At 49.8% G+C, this 13,210-nt stretch overlaps 3 protein-coding genes across 3 annotated transcripts; all 3 read right to left on the minus strand.

Annotated features, from left to right (window-relative positions):
• Positions 1 to 257: 257 nt before the first annotated feature.
• Positions 258 to 3,630, minus strand: Z519_09550 (uncharacterized protein; the record flags this gene model as incomplete). The annotated part of the gene is made up of 3 exons (XM_016767272.1): positions 258 to 2,939; positions 2,996 to 3,105; positions 3,156 to 3,630. The coding sequence occupies 3 exons, from the start codon at positions 3,628 to 3,630 to the stop codon at positions 258 to 260; spliced, it is 3,267 nt and encodes a 1,088-aa protein (XP_016616788.1).
• Positions 3,631 to 8,123: 4,493 nt separating this feature from the next.
• Positions 8,124 to 9,548, minus strand: Z519_09551 (uncharacterized protein; the record flags this gene model as incomplete). Its single annotated transcript, XM_016767273.1, has 1 exon — positions 8,124 to 9,548. One exon carries the CDS (start codon positions 9,546 to 9,548, stop codon positions 8,124 to 8,126), a length of 1,425 nt encoding a protein of 474 aa, XP_016616789.1.
• A 1,357-nt stretch (positions 9,549 to 10,905) lies between these two features.
• Positions 10,906 to 11,121, minus strand: Z519_09552 (uncharacterized protein; the record flags this gene model as incomplete). The annotated part of the gene is made up of 1 exon (XM_016767274.1): positions 10,906 to 11,121. One exon carries the CDS (start codon positions 11,119 to 11,121, stop codon positions 10,906 to 10,908), a length of 216 nt encoding a protein of 71 aa, XP_016616790.1.
• Positions 11,122 to 13,210: the final 2,089 nt, after the last annotated feature.

Genomic DNA, 13,210 nt, shown 5'->3' on the forward strand with positions numbered 1-13,210 from the left:
TCATCATTGGGCTTCGCATCCTCCTTCACGTCAATACGTCAGTGTCGGGTAGATCGCGCCTTACCTTTTGAATCAGACGGGCTGCTTGGGTGCAGACTAGGCATGTTTGCTCACCGGGAAGCCGGCGTATTTTTGACGCGGAATCACTTCACTGGCAACAACAGAGAAAGAAACAGCTGGTGGCCATTCATTTCATGACAATTGATTCAAACTAATCTAAGGGCTTTCGCCCGCCTGCATAAACCATTGCGCAACTTCTAAATAGTGGCCGCCGCCCAGGACAGCACAGCCAACATACCGACGACCACCAACACCACCGCCGACACCGCCGCCCTTTCAATGGCTCGCGCCATTAAAGCATCCACTGGATGCACACAGCAAATAGCGCCCTCCTCTCCTGCCAGCCACCTCGTAAGATCAGCCATGGCCGAAGCGGCCAGAGGTCCTCCCTTCCCCATCGAGTGGATCAGAGTCCACCCACCAAGCAAGAAAGTCGCGACCCCCAAGACCAAGAGGATCACGCCAGCTTTACGCTGGACAGACCGGCAGCTCTCGCTGATGGCTGCCTCGTCGCCAACGAGGACAGCATGGCTGTATTCCATTCGCTGGTGCACGCAGCACCAGCCCTTCTCAAGCCATTCGCCGTCGTCCCAGAGCTGCACACGCTCAAAAGGGACACGGCCCAAGTTTTCGAGGGAAATGACCCCCAGTACCTCGGGGGCAAGAGGGAAGGAAGGGCATCGCTCACAAGATATGGCCGGGTTGGAGGCGCTGAAGCTCTCCTCTAGCTCCTCGAGCATCAGAGAGCGAGAGGAGCTGTTGGTTGAACTGTGAACGCCCCCTAGGCTCGAATACTCCGAGCCTGCGCCGCCGGTGTCCCCAATGCCAGTACCCCCGAGGAATTGTGTGAATTTGCGTGTCGCGTGACGGGTAATTCCAGAATTGTTAGAGTAGTTACTGCCGGACGAGGAATGTCTAGCCTGCTTGAGGCGATTCAGGGCGGTCGAGTTGGATGAAACATCGGCAAGGCTGCTTCCCGTGGTTAGAAATCCTTGCTGGCCAAGGAAGACAATGCTGTTCTCCTGTCCGTGTTTATCGTCAAGTCTTTGGCGAAGATGACGACTATCTCGTAGGAATCGTGAGATGTCAGCATCGTTGAATTTGTAACCGCCTTCGTTGTATCTTCGAGCCGCCAAGGCTTCCGTATCTTGGCTCGCAACGCGTGTCTTTCCGGTATTATTACGTAGACCGAGATCTTGGGTAAAAAGTGAAGTGAGAGTGTCGAGAGTGACGGCAGATCCAGCGGCTTCAACATGTTGACCGACAAGATCTCTGTTATTAGCAGTGGCAATTCGAGAACGAGGAAAGGGGTCTCCCAGATGAGAATTTGGTGTCGCTTCAGCGCTGGAATCTGCAGAGTCTGCGTAGAGAGAGGGTATTGTAAGGGTAAAATCCGCTCTTGCTGCTTGTGGTGTTCCGTTTGAGGCGGCCATGGCTTTGGGTGATCGAAAGCTGGATGCAAGCGCGCTGTTTTGGAATCTTGGAAGTAAAGAACTCGAGGGAAGAGTGCTGTCGACTCTGCGAGATGACAACAGGCTAGCAGAGTGGGTTGAAGGAGACTGAGAAATGATGTGAGTAGAAGCGATCTGGTTGAGAGAGCATGGTCTGAGTTGTGAATGGTGTTGTGCCTTGATAATACGGGCGCCGGCAGAATCCAGACGACAGTCTTGCTCATCAGTGTTTGCAATGTGCCCACTCGTTGTCAGAGGCCTTAATCTTCTGCGAAAGCATTGTCTGTTGCCTGAGGATCTATCTGTCCTTGGTTTCTGGTCAGGAGAAAGTGGACGTTGATCCAGGCTGAAAGGACCTTTATGCTGAAGATGAGTGCGCACCTTGGATTGTGTTGCGTTCGATAGCGGATCCCAGGGTGACGCAGGACTTCTTCTGCCGGTCAGAGTGGAACCAGAAGTGTCGCCAGTCTCTCTCTTTGCCAGGCGAAAGCGCAGCTTTGATGGTGTCAAGAAACCACTACGACTGCTTTCTGGCATCCTAACCCACTCGTCATCTTCTTCTGTTGCACCAAAGCTCTCAGGATTTCGAGTGATTCGGTCCTTTGCACGCTGCTGGTAAAATTCATGGATTTGATGCGCCGAGTCGACATGCCTCAATCGTGTCTTTGGTGCTCCAAAGCAAGCAGCATCGCCCGCCAATTTGCCTTCGGTCACAGGATCTAGTTGCTCTGGGTTGATATGTTTTTCATGGTCAGTCCTATCATTGTGCGTGGAAGAGCCTGCTGCGCTGGCATCTGCGTATTGCGAGACGATGTCATCCAAAGTGGTTGAGGCTCTTTTCCAATCCAAATTGGAATCGCATATTTCCTCGGATGTCTCTAACATTGCGCTGGACTCTTGATGATGATCAGCCTCATGGAGAATGCCGTGAGCTGAGTGGACTTTTCGGCACGGTAGGTTCTTCAGTGGTATGTTGTCGCTATCAAGGGGTAAGTCCTGATAACCACCTTCTTCGGAAGACGAGCTTGATGGACTGAGAGGGAACCGGGTTACACTTCTGTTTGACGAGAGTGGCTGGAGACTTGCAGCTCTGCGGCCCTGGATCTGAGCATATGCAGAAGGCAAATCGGGATATAGTGGACGCGTTGTGCGTGGCTCGGGGCTTGAATGACTTGTTGGGATATCCATGCTGATGTTTTGCAGGAGAGCTGAATCTGAATGATGCGTTGATTCTAGCGAGGCGCGTCGAAGACTCAGTGAAAGGGACTGACTCCGCCTCCAGACACTGCAATGTCCAGAATCCAAGACCTGTTCTTCAAGCCTATCGTCGACTATTTGCTCTGGCTCAGAGAACTGGAGTCCGAAACTTGGGGCACGAGCATGCTCGAAGTCAACGCGATAAGAAGAATCAAGGTCCGCGTTGATATTCTGTTAGATAATGTCAGTACTTGTTCTTGGAAAGACAAAAAGAGAAGGGTATTCACAATTGGCAATGACCGTAACAGACCTGTCACGCGTTTTCTAATCTGATCGCGTCTGTCGTTGTCGCCGGGCCCTGAAGGCGTTGTTGAATCCTTTGGCGACAACTGATTACCTTCAGATCGTCAGTGACGTCTTTGTCAGTAAGTCAGAAGAACAACGCACCATCTAGTGGCAAGCGAGCCTCTTCGGCCAGGTAAAGCTGCGGGCAAAAGATGGTGCTGCGTTGAAATGAGGTGGGTTGACACGGACTCTGAAGATGATTGAGCGTCAGATCCGACCGTGTGGCGTCTCTCTTAATGGTGAAGAGAGGGTGATTATGTCCTGTTAAGACATCTGCTGTGTCCCGGGTGTTTTGAAGAAGAGGAGTTGTTGAAGAGTCTGAGAGACCGGTAGCCAATATGGGTGGAACCGGGTCCGGCCGAATTCTGTTGTTGATGGAGTCCTCCGCCAGACTTTTCCCCAACACGAGATGGCACCACGGTCCGGTATAAGAACGACCATGCTTTGACTGGTCGATTCCTTTACCCTTTGTGTCTTCGAAGTGGTCGTCTTGTCCTGATTTGGCATTTCGCTCCCAGCAGCTCTCATTGAGGCCAACATCTTGACGCCATCTCAGCTCGGCTAACTTCCAAGACATTGTGCACAGTATTTCACCGGCAACACAAACACAGGCGAACTGGAGAAGACTGGCTCTCAAGCCAAGTAGAAGAGAGAATTCAACATGACCGGACCTAGGAAATGGATTGTGACAACAGTATCCCAGGACCAATAGGGTTTCGTCGACCAGATCAACCAAGGAGTTCTAAAAGCCCCAAATGGAGACGCGGATCCTCGTTGAATGATTCTGAGCAAAGGCAACCAAAGTACCAACCAATTCAAGCGTTGCCTATCAATGACCTGGAAGTCCAACTCGAAGCAGAGATGAAGAGATGAGAGGAGAGAACGGAGAGAAAGGAAAGACATGATCTCTTGCGCGCACATTCCGGAGACTTCTCTGGAAGTGACGAGGCTGTGGAAGTTGCATGTCGATTGCGAGGCCCGGGGTTGCTCCTACGGGATTAGGAAGGAGTAATCAGCAACTCGACCATCGTGCAATATTTGCGTGCCACCACCGAGGAAGTCCCCATGGCTTACGTCCAGTCCAGGGGGCAGGCCCTCAATGGTAGTATTACGGTGCAATTCCTTGCATATCCTGATCTGTGAGAGTTCTTCAGCCCTTCTGAACGCTACAGGATACGGGTTGGTGCTCAAGGTATGTGCATTGGTCACGATCGAGATCCCGTGAGTTACAGGCAGCGTCCGCTCGGCCATGGTAGAACAAGACGATGTGAGAGGGAGAGAGATGTCCCACAATGGAACTGTCAAATTATTAGCACAGGAGCATCGCTCAATGCTGGTATGCTTCTATACAGAATGGTGATCAACATACAAAAGAGACGTCAAGATTGGAAAGTGAGCTCTTGCCAGCTAGGCACTCCGGAAAAATATAAATCCCGGGTGGTGGAAGTTAGTACGAGATACAGAGTACGTTTTGTGGGTTTGCTCTGTTTGCTGTGTTTGCCTCAGATATAACCCTACTCCACCACGACGGCAACTCATCTCCTCTCACAGACACGTCAGGTACTAACTAGGTCAATGAACTCTCACGCGGGTAATGGGATTGAGAAACTGGGAAGAACCATGGAATCGGTACCCTCTCAGATCGAGGCCTCGACTTTTTCAGCCCACACTCTCGACCGCAAAGAGTAAATCATACTGCTTAGGAGCCTTCTGGTTGAGTTTGAACATGTTTTTTGTTCCTCCCTTCACAGGAAATACAAGCCGTTTCTTTTCAATAATGAGAGAACGCAAAAAGGAGTGTGTAGAACCTCAAGAGATCAGATTCCAGCAACTATGATCACCCTCTCATTCGCAATGAGTCATGGGCTCTCCAACACGCAGACTCGAGGGTGAAGATTTGATCTCAGCTTCACTTCCTCTCTACCAGAGAATATGCTGACACCGACACTTTGCTACAGAGACTGCGTCGTTCTCATAGAATTGCCGGATACGTCTACATTCCAGTCAAGAACGGGCAATTGCCCACCTGAAAGCATAGGCAGTTTCTCTTCGGCCGGCTGCCATCGACGTTCTTTCAGATATCTTCTACATGTCAAACATACCCGAGTCGTCTCTCGGCTTTGTCCGCAGCGTGATCAGACCACACGCCCGAGTGGCGCTGTACTTCCATCCCGACCGCCACGTCAACACGCGTCTGGTCGCTCGAGGCCTCCTTGAGAACACGCGATATTAGATGGTTTGTTGATTAATAATATGATTTCTGCTTTTGCAACTTATCCTGCTGTATATAGGTTGGAATTTAGAAGAAACATCCACACGCTAATCGCCGGAATTAAAATCTTCTATCGTGCTATACCTCTAGGAGCGATCGATTAACACTATAAGGCGGACCTGTACCGATCCTAGATCTGTTTACGCCCAGGGAGACCTCGATTTCAAGTTAATCTAACCGGAGAAGGGGGCGTCGGGATCGTCAACGGCTTTGTACAGAATGTTGATATATATCCCGACCAGGAATCCTGGAAAAGTATGGATCTGGGGCCCTGCCTATCATCTGCGAGAACCGCTCACTAAAAGAGTTCACTAGAATGGGATTGCTTCAGCCCCCTGTGTTCAGATGACATTTAGGGAGGACAATTATATTGCACTCTAGAACCTGCTCAACTTTTTTCACGAGGCTCTCACATCGACACTTCAAGGTGCTTTCGTCACAATTTCTCTTCTGCTTTCACGGAATCAATGCTGACTTTGTTGTTGTGAGATTGAGAATTGTCATGTCGGTTACGTAAACGGATAGCATTGATCTATCTTGGGACCAGTCTCTGTCTATACGTCTCTTCAACGAGACCCTGCCTATTCATATAGGCGTTGGCGTGTGTCTAGAAGGCCATTCTTGAACATTTCATGGCAACGTCATCCTCTTCCAGATCAACGGTGGTGGTGATGTAAATAGAGTTAATGGCGCCGGCTATCAAACTGGCAACGGCAATCACGGTGATTATGTTGCAACCCTGACACTCGATGTGTCCCACAATAGGCAGTCCCTAAAATCGTCCTGCAACGTTCCTGCGACAGGAGGTTGTAACAGGAGGGCACACGAATGCGGAGGAGTGGTCTCCTCGCTATTTCGCTCCTCAGTCTAGTCGGGACATTCTTGAGGGCGGATGGGCTCCACTTGGATAGGGACAGATATCAGTCGACGCTCGGGCCGTTCTACTCTCCTTGACCCCAGGGTCCTCGAAATAGAATATCGTACTTATTGCTATCTTTGAATACTTTGGGTTCTTCAAGATTTTCTATTGTCCCTTTCCTTTTGTATATGTCGAATCGGGCTTCCCTGACTGGACCCTCGAGATCAGACTTAGACGCATGTTGAAAACCCCGTTGAATGGCGGTGACTACAATCCAATAAGAAAAGTCTCTGGTGTCACCCTTGTACCTTTTGTAGTTGTCGTAGACCAGGGAGCTTGCCATTAGTGTGCCAACGACAACAGCCGCTATGGAGGCTTGCTTTCCACAGACGAGTTAGAGATATGTACTATAATAAGTAAGAGCAAGGAACATATTCACTGCGACATAACATTGTGGACACAAGGAGGACGCAGTCGGCGAGTTCTCGTTCCAGCATACCTATTTAGGACACCTGCCTTAAGAGGGAATATGGGATACGCATCACACAACTGGTCTAGCACAACTGTGCCTCGGCCCGGGCTCGAGTCTGGAAAATTCACCGATTGGAAGCGTGCGAGGCTCTCATGCGTAGATCATCCAATAATCCGATCTACGTGCTACGCAAATTGAAGGAAATGGTCCTGCTCAGAGGAGACTTCAACGACGATGTTATATCTGCCTGACCGACCTTCACAAAACGATAAGAAAACTTACGCATTCAAATGATACCCTGAGGCCCCCGAACTATATGAGCTCATCCATGGTTTCCACGGTGCAGTAGGGACTGAGTAAGGAGTTCACTGACCCGGCTTTTCGGCCGCACGTTGTCTTCAATGTCGACTCTTTGTAGCACCAACATGTCCCCAGGTTCTAGAATTCCATATCCATTCATTTTGGCCCTGGCCAATGTTTCCAATCCATTAAAGACAAGAAAGGCGGATGCTCCGAGTTTTCCTGCGTAGGAAATAGCATCTACTAAACCAGTCTTTGCCACCAGCACCGTCAATTGCTCGCTCTTTGTCTCCTCGTAGGCTCTGGTTTTTCTTACGCGCTGCAATTCCGTCGGAAACGATGAGGGAAAGTGGGCATCTGGTCCTTCTGGAGAGTTTTGTCTGCATTGGGACTGGGCGAGAGAACCTCAACTTGTGAAGCACTGGGCGAAGACATGGCAAACATATTATGGACGACCAGAATTCGGAATACGTAAAGAGCCTCGGCGACGGAAGAAAATAGAAAGCCGCGAGGCGGGGTGTCTATCACGGCGAATTGGCAGGAAGGAGTAATGGGGTGTCGGTTACAAATTACCCCACAATTCCGGGGCAGGTGGGACGGCCTAACAACGTTGGGCTTAACATACCTCTATAAACTTCCCCGAAGTTCCCGGGATTTTCTTTAATTCGCCGATATGCCCAGTACTGGACCACTACTTGTATTAGTTTCCGCATTAGACTGTAAAGCCCGAGAGATCTCAATTGTATGAGCTACACTATTCTTAGGCTTGCTACCCCTTACCTCTTTAACCGAAAGCTAACCAAGAGGCTAGGTTATCGCTTGCGTAAACCCCGACGGGGCATTCGGGGACCATCACAGTACTCGCTCACTGTCTCCTGTTATAAACTAGTCAGTATACTCTATTTTGTAGCATATTGGAATTGTTTCACATTTTTTCTCCACATGGTCTGATGGTCAAGCGCCGAGGCAGCGCCTGTGAAGAGACATCGCTGAGTCAACTAAAGTGTCATAAAGTATGTGCATATAGTGATGCGTACAGCAAAAGATATCAGATATGCTGCATACTTGACCCGGCAGAAGGGTGGTTGAACACGCCCCTGCGACTTTAATCTCAGCTCCACTCGTTTGGAGGAACTCGCCCCATTTGAGGATATGTTCACCCCCTCCTTAGATTTTTGCCTGAACAGGAGGGGAAGACCAGCAATATGAATCCGTAGAAGCATCCCCGCCCTGGAGCCTGATTTGATGAACTCGTAGACCATCGAATTCATCTCCACGTGGGAAGAAGTCTCGATCTATTTCCATACCGCCCTCAGGGTTTATATTGACCTTGACCATCCAAGATCCCATGCCCTCGGGGTAGAACTGGTCATCCCAGGTCGAATAAAGCGAACCAGTAAAATAGGCACGACGTCCGTCTCGGCTGACCTCTACCATCTGCACAGCTCCGGCGATAGGCTTGTCCGGCTCTGCGGGGTGGGGTGTGTGGTTGCCAATGCCCCCTAGCCTTATAGAGCCTGTTTGGACTGGATGGGCTGGGTCACGAACGTCATATTGCTTCAGCTCACCGGTGCCCCAGCATGAGACGTAGAGAAACCTATCGTCGACGGAAAGATCGATGTCAGTCACAAGGGGAGGAATCGCACCAAAGGGTCTGATGATTGGCGGGAGCTTGTTTGGGTCACCAAGGGGCTCCGCGGGGATCTTAATGACTTTCTCGGCCTTCCATTTACCGTTATCGCCTTCACACCAGTAATAAATCGAACCCGAAAGGTCCTTTGTTGAGAGAGTCACCCCGAAGAAGCCCCATGTAGCCTCGGGATCGTGCGTCGGGCGCACTTCCAGGACCATTTGATCGCCTTCATCCACATCGATCGCCTGGATGTGTTTCCCTCGGGCAAGGTCCCAGAAGTGCACCTGTTTCCCATACATGTTTTTCATAAGCGCCGCGACATTCAACCCCTTCTCGATCAGCGAAGGGGGAGCCCACTCGCTCGAGATTAGAGTGTTCTTATTCATGTGCCACCAGGCATCATAGCTCTGGCGCTGGGGCCCATGATTGGTTTCCCACTTTCCTATCACCTCGAAGGTGTCGTGGTTGAGCAGGGCAATACCAGTCTGGCCATCAGCATTACCATCCGGCCCACCCAGACATGTCATAAATATACCGTTCGGTCCACAGTGGATCGTATGCGGACGCGAGTAGCCTGCCTTGTCCGAAAGCTCTTTCGCCGGAATAACCTTGACAATCCTCGGCTTACGGGGGTCTGGCTTCGTGTCGATAATGAAGATGTTTGACGATCTTAGGCCGGGCACAATGAGGTACCGACGTTCCAGATTCTCCATATTGTGGCCTTCATGCTTGAAAGCACTCGAGCAAGCATTCCATCCAAAGTGATGCAATTCCTGCCCCGCGGGAACCTCGACTTTACCAACGACCCGTCCGTAGGTAGTTGACTTGGGATTGAGGTCGACCACAAAGACGGCATCATTTTTCTTGAATTCAGGATCATAAGCAACAACGAATGCAAGCTCTTCTGGAGGAGCTGCAACAGCTTCGGCGGCGTGCCGGTAAAATGTTGGATCAATCATCTTAATTCGTTCGTGCTGGGACCCCTTAAGAGTAGTTGCGCACAGTTACACCAAAAGTAAGGAAGGAAAAGGGTGAAAAAAGTGCGATTTCATGATCGTAGGGTATTAGTAAGTAGATATCAGTTCACCTGATGTTTTTACACGAAGCAGCAATCGGGGCAAAGGTCAGCGAGCTTGGACAACTCGCTAACATTCAGAATGGTAATGGGCGTCAAAATGCCCGGTTATCCGGAAGGCAAGTGGTCTGATGCGCTGAGGGCAGTTTCTCGATGACAACTTCTTGATCCCCGATATGTGAATGACTCAAGGACTGCGTGAAGGCTTCGAAATAGTGTGACCTATTCGCTATGAATTGCCCTTTGTGGAGCAGTCTGGGATCTGATCTGGGGCTACTAGTCGCCTTCCCCGCATCATTCTAAAAAGGAGGCGCCAGTCCCAACCATCCGTTTTTGGTTTCTGTTTACGTGTGAATGACACGAATATTGACTCTCCTTGTGAACAGCCCGTCTCGTATACTCCGAGAGTAACACGGCTAACACCCTGACAAAGATACTTCGTGCCTCTTTGGGCAGCTTCCTCAATATTTAGTGGAGGCCAAAGCAAGAAATTCCTGGCGGACATTGATGAGAAAAGTCCCATCGGGTTTTGCACTATGACTAGGGGTTGATAAGTAGCCATTGGATGATCCTTAAGATCTTTAGCAGTTCCGGTAGTCAACTCGAGGGTCCACTTCAGTTCTTTCCCTTCAGAAGTTCATGCAGAGAAGGGGATAAATTCAGCCATTCCATTGTCCTTGTTACCATATACGTGGCGTTTAGGTTGACGTCAGCGATCAAGTCCTCCCTGTCCCCTTCCACCAGGGAGCCGATCACTTCTAGTCGCACGCAGGAACCTCACTGATGGTTGAGAATCAGATGGCCCCGGAAGTCCGAGACAGGCGAGACAAAGTGAGTATCGTTGAGGAAAGGAGAAACTTACGAAAATGCACAAGGCCTTGGATAGATGGATATCGTTCAAATCATGTTGTACAACCTCATCGTCAGAAACTCTCTTCGTAGTTTTACAACGGCTGACTACGTAATGGGCTATTTCACCTACTTGGGGGATGGACGCCTGGTCCTCACTCTCTTTGTTCAAATGTTCGTAGATCTTGCTGCCGTCCAGAGCGATAAGGTGGGTATGGCCATTGTGGATGTGATAGTCCACTGGTCGCGTTCCTGGGGTAGTAGTTCTCTTCACACCTTCAGTGGGCGCGACTTGGAACGGAGCAACAACGAAGATGCAAGTGGTGATGGCGTAACAGCTGGTGACAACATGTTTTGTTTTTGGTCAAGGGTCCATCGTCTCAAAGACTATATCAAACCTCATTTCGGAAGGTAACGTACGTCAACGTTTGCATCTCCAGGTAAACAGTAAGGGTAGGGATATCATAAGAGGAATGAGGCAGGATGGGCCATGCTGCCACGGAGATCCGTTCATCAGAGACGCCGTATATGAGTTCATGAGAAGGTTCAAGTTCTCCCAATAGAGGAGGTGGTCCACTCGGCTTATAGCTGTTTACCGGAGTGATCATGTCACCCGCGCCATCCCCGAATTACAGTTTCTCTACATCTGTCGGTTTAATCTTTCGTCGGTGGTTGATAATGTCCCCATCCGAATATACAAGGACTTGTGCCATGTAATAGCTGCTCTGGTCGATCTCGGAGTAGCCGAAAGAAACATTGATACTCCCGGCTTCAGCAGCCTCGCAGATCCAGCGAAGTCGGACGAGTTCGGATCGAGGCTGTTCTCGCGAAACTTCTGTCTCGCAACCGGGTCGAGGCAATTTCAGAACACGAATTACCCTAGAATACGATATATTTGAGACCTTAATGAGCTGAATCCTTGTAACTGGTTGACGTTTCGTGGGATGAATGTTGGACCTATCCCAGCCATCATTTCCTTTCGAAGAAAAAGGCGATGTTAGAGGGGAGTCAACAATCTCGCTGCCTCAATAGCAGTCATGACAAAGAGATGCATTCGCCCAGTCGAATAATAATCTCTGGCGTGACTCTTTGGTCAGCAATTCGCCCACCTTTGAACTCCATCCCGAGTAGATAATGACTCTAGAATCTATAAGTCGATGCATTTCTGACCATTCCCGAATCTTTTTCTCGACACAAAGCTTCCTGGTCTTGGAACTTTTATTCTACCTATCGTTCCGCCGATCTTGCATCTGAACTTGATACTGGGTTAATCTAAAACTGCTGAGCAATGTTACGACGATGAAAAGTATGCATTGAAAGTTCACGCCGTCGGCAAGATGCGACTTCGCAACACCATGCGGTCGATGTTTGTGAAGAGGTGTCCCGCAGCATTACAGGCCCACTGACTCGTGTCATGGATTCACACGGCACCCGCGAGACACCTCATGTCGATCGCTGTGCAACAGCAATCCCCTCGATCGCTCTGAAACAACTCCACCTTCCCTGAACAAGGTGTCAGCATCGAGTTGGCGCTCAGAGTTTCCCGATCACAAACCTCGCATATCGCTCTATGGCAGCCTCAGCTCCCCGATACGAATCGAATCTGGCTACTGGTGGACCATCACGAAGCAAGTCTGCTCTGGTACCTTGAGTGTTATTATGCCTGGCAGTTTCGGCGTGAGCTGCAAAGGGCCGTTGACCCCGAGAATGAGATCATTCACCTTCGCGATGTAGATCCCCTTTTGGTTGCTCTCCTCTTCGCAATCCTAGCTGGAAACATTGTCGGTGTGAACAAGTCAGACTTTAACTCATGGGCAATTGAAAAGGCAGAAGCTGCCAAGTTGCAAGTCATGTGGTACAAAGCATCTATGGTATTTCTGAATGTTGGCCAGTTTACAGCAAATCACGACATAAAATCCATCCAGACCATCGACACTTTGGTCATGTCTGCTCACATTGTGGGATTACTTCACGTTCACCTACACAGACCTCAGGATCGCCGAGCCCCTTGGATTGCCTTTCCTAGAGCCTATGTCACAAAACTCAGAGACCTCTGTCAATGCCTCGACTGAGGGAGGACTTGAGGAATTGGAAGACACGGCTACCCTAGCACCAGATATACGCCCCTGGTTGTGGGCACATATTTGCATCTAAGACTGGTTTTCTACATTATCGAGGGGTTGATATTGCGTCAATCTATATCACTGCACAGCATCGTTGATTTCACAGGCGATCCCCAGTTACCCCAATTTCTGGACCTAGCAGTACGTTGCGTGTGAAAATACACCACTCTTACCAAAAGAACATGATGCCATTCGACGTTCTACCAAATACGAAGAGGTTCTCGGTTTTAACGACAATTGTTCCATCTTTCCTCTGAAGAACTGCCTTCCTACTTCCAAATGCCCGTAGCAATCGATCCATCCTGGCCCCAATTCGTTCCATTTTCTCAGCAGGGTCTGACCATCTGCTTTGCCCACAAAATGTTGGTCGAGAATCATCCATTCCTTGCGCGGGCTTTCTACGAGTGGGCCTTTACATTCCCTTTAGTGTTTCTTTCCTGTCTCTCCGGGCTCTGATTTAAAATCTCTTAATTACGATCTATCCTAAGGCAGTCTGCGCGACTACCAGTGTGGTCATGTGTCTCCACCTTTTTTACTGCAACGAGCATACGGTAGAGTCCAAGACCCATCATCA

Source organism: Cladophialophora bantiana (assembly GCF_000835475.1).
Source record: "Cladophialophora bantiana CBS 173.52 unplaced genomic scaffold supercont1.15, whole genome shotgun sequence".
NCBI classification, from domain to species: domain Eukaryota; kingdom Fungi; phylum Ascomycota; class Eurotiomycetes; order Chaetothyriales; family Herpotrichiellaceae; genus Cladophialophora; species Cladophialophora bantiana.